Consider the following 7500-nt stretch of genomic DNA (forward strand, 5'->3'; position numbering starts at 1 on the left):
TGAACTGGACTGCGGTGAGTGGCTGGAGGCGGAGCCTCATGTCCGCCGGCGCCCATGTTGGCTGCAGACTGACTTGGCTCGGGCACATCGTAGACTTACTAGAGCATGGCCTTGTTCTGTGCATCGTGGTGGCTGTGTTTGGAGACCGCAGTGTGTGTGCGACAGCTAACACCGTGTCGTTTCCAGATAAGGTAATCCACCCGGGCGCGGTCACCCCCACGCCTCACACCACTGCCGCCGTCAAGAAGCCCCAGCGCCCCGTGACCCCCACCCTGCCCGTCCGCCCGGGGCCCTGCAGGGCCGACCAGGCCACCTGCCAGAGCGGGGAGTGCATCCCGCGGGACTACCTGTGTGACGGAGAGAGGGACTGCTCTGACGGCAGCGACGAGAATAGATGCGGTGAGTACCGCGCACACACACACACGCGAGCACACACACACGAGCACACACACGCGAGCACACGCACACGCACACACGCAGACACACACACACCCACGAACACACACGCACACACACACGCGAGCACACGCAGACACACGCACACACACACTCGCGAACACACACACATACACATGCACACACACGCACACACACACACACACACACACACATACACTCGCGAACACACGCACACACACACGCGGGCACACACACACTCGCGAGCACACGCAGACACACACACTCGCGAACACACATGCACAAACATACACTCGCGAACACACACGCACAAACATACACATGCACACACACGCACACACACACTCGCAAACACACATACACACACATACACATCGCATCTCCGCCTCTCTTCTGACGTGGGACCCTCTCTCACTGTCTCTGCAGGCACGCCCTCCCCCTGTGAGCCCAACGAGTTCAAGTGTAAGAACGGACGCTGCGCCCTCAAGCTGTGGCGTTGTGACGGGGACAACGACTGCGAGGACAACTCGGATGAGACAGACTGCCGTGAGTCTCCGCAGTATTTCACTTCATCCAGTAGTACTAGAGCCAGACGTTTTTCCTGATTATCGGACATAATCTCTTAATTCCTGTCAGGAAATAGCCAATATCGTCCTAAAAAAACTAAAACAGTTTAGGAGGAGTCAGTGACCTGAACCGTACCTCTCCCTCATATATACATATAATATATTACAGTGCATACACTGCACTGTAACTTTTATTCCTGTATTTTATTTTACCTGCATTTTGTTTTAAATTTCCTTTTTTACATTTCGTTTTATATGACTTTTAATGTGTTGCACATTGTCTTGATGCTTTTAATGCCTCATGTAAAGCATGAATTGCCGTGTTGCTGAAATGTGCTATACAAATAAACTTGCCTTGCCTTGGATCCCTGCAGCCACCAAGGGTCCCGATGACACGTGTGCCCCGGAGCAGTTTGTGTGCCTCAGTGACCGCACCTGCATCCCCGCCAGCTACCAGTGTGACGAGGAGCCAGACTGCCCCGACCGCTCGGACGAGTACGGCTGCAGTAAGTCCTAGCGGGCCCGCTGACCGCTACGCCAACACTCTGTTACTCGCTCTGCCTGCCTCTCTCTCTGTTGTCATACCAACACACACACACACACTTTACTTTACTTTACTGAGTTTATTTGATCAGGGACAGTGCATACCAATCCACCGTGATATACGTGAAGCATGATTAAAACTGTAAATATGCCAGCATTAGCAGGGTTGCTCATTTTCAGCTGCAGTCCCTGGGCTAGATGTTAAAACCTGGTACACACACTCTCTCTCTCTCTCTTTCTCTCTCTTCTCTCTCACGCTCTCCTTCTCTTTCTCTCTCTCTTTCGTTCTCTCTGTTTTCATCCCTCTCTATCTCTCTCTCTCTCTCTCTCTTTCTCTCTCTCTCCTGTTCTTCTATCTGCTTCTCTGGCTCTGCTGAATGGTCGCCGTCTGGGTTCTTTTAAACCGACCATGTGACTAATTTGTACTTTCACACATTGGTGACCGAGACACACAGAACTCTTGTGTCCTAAGAGCAAGGATTGTCCATCCGTGGCTAAGTCACATGAACCAGTCACATGCCCTTATAAAAGGTGGATGAGACTTGTTTTTTAATGGGTACGTGTTGTGGGTGTGTCTTTATCTGAAAGTGTTGCTCGTTGTTTATGTGTTTATTTTTCATTCACTTCAAGCTCCTCCCACGGTGACCAGCCCTCCGGAAGAGTCCATTCAAGCGGCGCGGGGGGCGACGGTGACCTTCAATTGTAAGGCCGTGGGCGTGCCCACCCCCATCATCACCTGGAGGCTCAACTGGGGGCACATCCCTGTCAGTGGCCGGTGAGTTATCATCCAGCCTCCCCCACGTACTCATCCAACCTCCCCCACGTACTCATCAACCTCCCCCATGTACTCATCCAGCCTCCCCCACATACTCATCCAACCTCCCCCACGTACTCATCCAGCCTGCCCCACGTACTCATCCAACCTCCCCCACGTACTCATCCAGCCTCCCCCACATACTCATCCAACCTCCCCCACATACTCATCCAGCCTCCCCCACATACTCATCCAACCCACCCACGTACTCATCCAGCCTGCCCCACGTACTGTACTCATCCAGATACTTGCATTTAATTTGCATCTGAAACATTTCAATCATCTAAAATATACATTTTGATCATCTCAATCGAAAATAGAGTCTATAATGTGTAAGGGATTAGAAACATGAGGGTTTCGAAACCAGTGTCCCAAAGTGAGAATTTCATGCTTCAGAGTTTCATAATGATTCAGTTTCCGAGTTTAACAGCCAGCCATGTGCGGCCAGCAATTTTAACATGACTCGTGTCAAACTCTTCTGACTTGAATTATCTAGTTTCATATAACGGGTTGTTCTGACCTTGCAATCTGATTGATTAAGAGCTGTTGTATATTCACAATAAACCTCTTTACAGCTCGATATGTATTATTACAGTGCCACATGTTGAAGCAATAACTCATGGGAGGGGTGTGGGGGGCTAATATCGCCAATATACCATGGGTTGGGCTACGGTCAAACAGAACATAAAAGCTAGCTATGCTACGCAGCTGGGACCGTCACTTGGGTGGCTTAGCATATTGTGAAAGGCAGTGAATCAAACAAGCTTAACATTTTGATTTGTGTACACTAGTTGGCTAGCATAACCAGAGGCATTTTCGCTTTGACAACTGATCTGTTGATATGGTGCACACCAAACAAACAGAACATGATACTAATCATGGCTAGCTGGTTGCTGTCAGATTTAAGTGGTTTTAGTTTTGGTTACTAATAGCAGGTCGTATCCAGGGGTAGGAAACTTGCTGAAAGCAAAGGGAATTGACACGTTCCAAGTTCTACGCTTCTACGGTTCTAAACCCATGATGAACTATATTGGATGTCATCACTGTTCCTCCTGGGATTATGAGTACCTTTTGAAATTCCGTAGTCAAGAGTTAGAGTTAGAGTTCACTAAAATCGACATAGAAGACATTGAAATAATCTGTATTTATCCCATAATGTTTCCTGATGTAACTCTTATAAAAGCAATAACTCACTCGAGGGTTGTGGTACAGTATATATCAGCAATATACCACAGGGTTGTGCTGGTCAACCGCACTCGGCTGTGACTTGAGCCTGTGACCGCAGCACAACCCTGTGGTCCTGTTGGGGATATACCACACCCAATAACTTTATAGCTTTGCCTTGAGTTCACAACCTTGACTGGAAACTATTCTCTATAATTTGCTGCAACAGAACACTGATTGTTATGTCTCATTCAGGGTGCAGCTTGCCATCTGTGGTTTGCGACGCCAGTGACAGTTATTTAACTATAGCCAAATGCACCAAACAGCTGTTTCTTTTAATGAAGAAAGAAAGCTAAACAAAATGTTTATTTGCGTCCCATGAAGTAAACAACTTTCTGTCCTGAATTTACACTTGCCGTCCTAAAGTCTCTGACGAGGCGTTCATGATAAGGCAGAGTAGACGAAGAAGAAGAAAGACGCGTGGGTCAGATCAGAGAACAGGCCGGCAGCTCCTCCCTTATCTCCTCCCTGTCCCCTGGACCCTCTCCTCACTCGCTCCCCACTCCCTTCCCAAACTCCTCTCCCGTGAGAGGTGAGTCCTCCCCCGGTCTGCTGTAACCCCCTCTGCGTGTACCCCAGGATCTCCATGACCAGCGAGAACGGGCGGGGCATCCTGACCATCCGCGACGTGAAGGAGGCGGACCAGGGGGCGTACACCTGCGAAGCCATCAACGCCAAGGGCCTGGTGTTCGGCATCCCCGACGGAGTGCTGAGCATCACCCAGACCACCGGTACTGTATCCCTGACCAGACCCAGACCACTGGTACTGTATCCCTGACCAGACCCAGACCACTGGTACTGTATCCCTGACCAGACCCAGACCACCAGTACTGTATCCCTGACCAGACCCAGACCACCAGTACTGTATCCCAGACCACCGGTACTGTATCCCTGACCAGACCCAGACCACTGGTACTGTATCCCTGACCAGACCCAGACCACCGGTACTGTATCCCTGACCAGACCCAGACCACCGCTACTGTATCCCTGACCAGACCCAGACCACCGCTACTGTATCCCTGACCAGACCCAGACCACTGGTACTGTATCCCTGCCACCTCCCCCCTGGCATCAGAGAACCCAGTTGGTTTTTCGCTACTCTGCCTAGCTGTTGCCTTCTCCTTGTTTATCAGACGGTAGCGGCAATGCATAGAGCACAGAGTTTACCTTTATTCAACCACTGAGATTAAAATCTCTTTTACAAGAAAGGCCGGGCCAAGAAGGGCCGCAGAACACACACTATGCTGTAGCTGCAGACCCAAGATGAAACTCACACGAAGACAACAGTAGAGCAGTAAAATCAGTGAGAGTAACAAGGTCCCGGAGTTTAAGTCCATTCTGCAGGCTATTCCAAGCAGATGGTGCAGACGTAAAGACCTTCTTGCCCGTCTCAGTCCAAACTTTAGGAACTGTCATAACATCAACTCCTGAGACGGTAATGTCTCATGTGTCATGTTTTACCCTGACATTCCTGGTCAAGTCACGTAGACAGGAAAAGAAAACATCTGGCCCGATAGCAGATGTGTTTAGACAGAGAAAAAAAGACATCTGGCCCTGGCAGCAGTCAGGAAGAGGGGTATTTATCAAATGTGTTTACGTCTCATTTTGCGCTGTCCTCTCCTCCTTCGCAAGTTTGTCATCCTCTGTTCTCGTTGCCAGGCGACTGTGCGGAGGGGCAGTTCAGCGTGGAGGGCCGCTGCGTCCCGTGCTTCTGCGCCGGCATCACCAGGACCTGCCAGAGCACGGGCCGCTACCGCAACCAGATCTCGCTCCGCTTCACCGACGAGGACGACTTCAAAGGTAGGGAGGTCAACAGCACTGATGGGATTATCATAAAGACCTGCTTCACCTTAAACTAGCTCTTTGAAGAGATTTATGAATCGCATAATATGGAGGTAACTGGTGTGGTAACGTTCTCATCCTCTCTCTCCCTGTCTGTTCAGGAGTGAATGTGACGTACCCCTCCAGACCGGGCACCCCTCCCCTCTCCACCACTCAGCTCCTCATCGACACCGTGGACGAAGAGTTCCAGCTGGTCGACCTATCGCGCCGCTTCCTGGTCCTGGACTCCTATTGGACACTGCCCCGGCAGTTCCTGGGGAACAAGGTGCAGAACTGCAAAACATGAAACCCAAACCGCCTCTGCTACGATCAGCACAGCAGTTTTCCATCAACTCTTGAGTGGCTTAAAAACATATTCAGAAGAGAGAAATAACAGAAATAACCCAATAATGACCCCAAAACTGAATACATACCTAGAATTGAACTCAACTTTTCCACGTTCTAATGACGTTGAATGACCGTTGGGTCGTTTCAGATCGACTCGTACGGAGGCTCTCTGAAGTTCAAGGTGCGCTACACCCTGGCCAGGGGCATGTCCGAGCCTGAGGAGAAACCGGACGTGGTGCTGGTCGGGAACGGCCGCCGGCTGGTGTACCGCCGGGGCAAGCCCACCCCCGCCAGCGTGTTCAACCAGAAAGAGGTCAAGTTCACGGAGGTGGGTCCAGGCTCTCAGCCGCACCGCTACCGTCCAGAACCGTCTGTTCCCTGTCCTGCGTCTTCAGTGACCAACGGAAAACTATCATTTTGAAATGTGTAAAACCCCCATCTGTGTGTTACATTGCATTGAATTAGGCATTTATCTGACGCTTTTATCCAAAGCGATTTACACTAATTGCATTTAATGTAGGAAAAGCCGATGTACTACTACTTTCCAGAACTCACAAGTGCACTTCCTTTCTAAAACAAGTGACTAAGAGAATAATCTAGTGCTGAAGGCAAAGTGCAAGAATAGCAATCTAAAAATGCAATAGGTGATTCAGAGGAAGGATCGTGCTAGTACCTCTTGAAGAGATGAGTTTTGTATAAAGGAATGTACCCCGTTAGGCCTCATACTCTGCGCCTACAATATGCGGAGTGATAGTCACGTGTTTATCGACTTTGACATGTTCCGAAGCCGAGCGTCCAACGTTTTTTTCCGCGGTTTTGTCGCCCCCTGTAGGAGAACTGGCAGCATTCCAACGGGCAGGCGGTGAGTCGCGAGGAGCTGATGATGACCCTGGCCGGCCTGGAGAGCGTGAGCCTGCGCACCATGTACGACAGCCACATGGTCAGCGTGGGGCTCAGCCACATCGTCATGGAAACCACCACCGTGGAGTACAGCATCCAGGGGGTCGCCAAAGACGTGGAGGAGTGCAGGTGAGACCCCCGACCCCCCCCCCCCCCCCCCCCACCCCATCCCTGTACTGAACCTTCATCTGCCATCTTGGACTGTGTACAAAACTGTTACGAATGTCATGCACTCTTACGCACGTTGACTACACAGATTTTCGGGACTATCTGAAAAAAAAAAACTGCATCTGTATTATGTGTGTATGTGTAGTACAGTATGTGTGTATGTGTAGTAGGTGTAGTATGTGTGTACGTGTAGTATGTGTGTATGTGTAGTATGTGTGTATGTGTACTATGTGTGTATGTGTAGTATGTGTATGTGAAGGTGTGGAGAAAATGTCGGGGATGTGTTGCATCCATCAGGGAGTGACCGCTTGTCCGTCTGTCCCCAGGTGTCCTCCCGGCTACTCGGGCTTGTCCTGTGAGATGTGTTCGGCCGGGTTCGAGCGCGTCCCGGGCGGGGCCTTCTTGGGCACGTGCGCCGGCTGTAACTGCAACGGACACGCCAGCGCCTGTGACCCTATCAGCGGCCACTGTCTGGTGAGCGCCGCTCCCTATTGGACGGTCGAGTCTCCAGATTTGAACCCGTTGTCGTTTGATCTTGAAGACGAATGCTGCTTTCCCTCCCTCAGAGCTGCCAGCACAACACAGAGGGGCCTCAGTGTGACAAATGTCGCCCGGGTTACTTCGGTGACCCCAGCCGAGGACGCCCTGACGACTGCAAGCCCTGCCCCTGCCCGTACACAGAGACCACCCGCCGGTGAG

At 50.9% G+C, this 7500-nt stretch overlaps 1 protein-coding gene across 1 annotated transcript in view; it reads left to right on the forward strand.

Moving 5' to 3' along the window:
• Nucleotides 1–7500, forward strand: part of hspg2 (heparan sulfate proteoglycan 2) — a gene marked incomplete at its 5' end in the record, with an annotated part of 98700 nt that overhangs the window by 42605 nt on the left and 48595 nt on the right. Inside the window, 12 exons of the mRNA XM_084445331.1 lie at nt 1–14; nt 166–399; nt 844–963; nt 1358–1489; nt 2157–2301; nt 4144–4295; nt 5224–5364; nt 5508–5671; nt 5882–6061; nt 6566–6762; nt 7128–7275; nt 7368–7495. The exon at nt 1–14 is cut by the window's left edge and continues 148 nt beyond it. Of these exons, the coding sequence (XP_084301457.1) occupies nt 1–14; nt 166–399; nt 844–963; nt 1358–1489; nt 2157–2301; nt 4144–4295; nt 5224–5364; nt 5508–5671; nt 5882–6061; nt 6566–6762; nt 7128–7275; nt 7368–7495 (1755 nt within the window). The remainder of the gene's footprint in view (nt 15–165; nt 400–843; nt 964–1357; nt 1490–2156; nt 2302–4143; nt 4296–5223; nt 5365–5507; nt 5672–5881; nt 6062–6565; nt 6763–7127; nt 7276–7367; nt 7496–7500) is intronic.

Source organism: Borostomias antarcticus (assembly GCF_949987555.1).
Source record: "Borostomias antarcticus genome assembly, chromosome: 11".
Classification (NCBI taxonomy): domain Eukaryota; kingdom Metazoa; phylum Chordata; class Actinopteri; order Stomiiformes; family Stomiidae; genus Borostomias; species Borostomias antarcticus.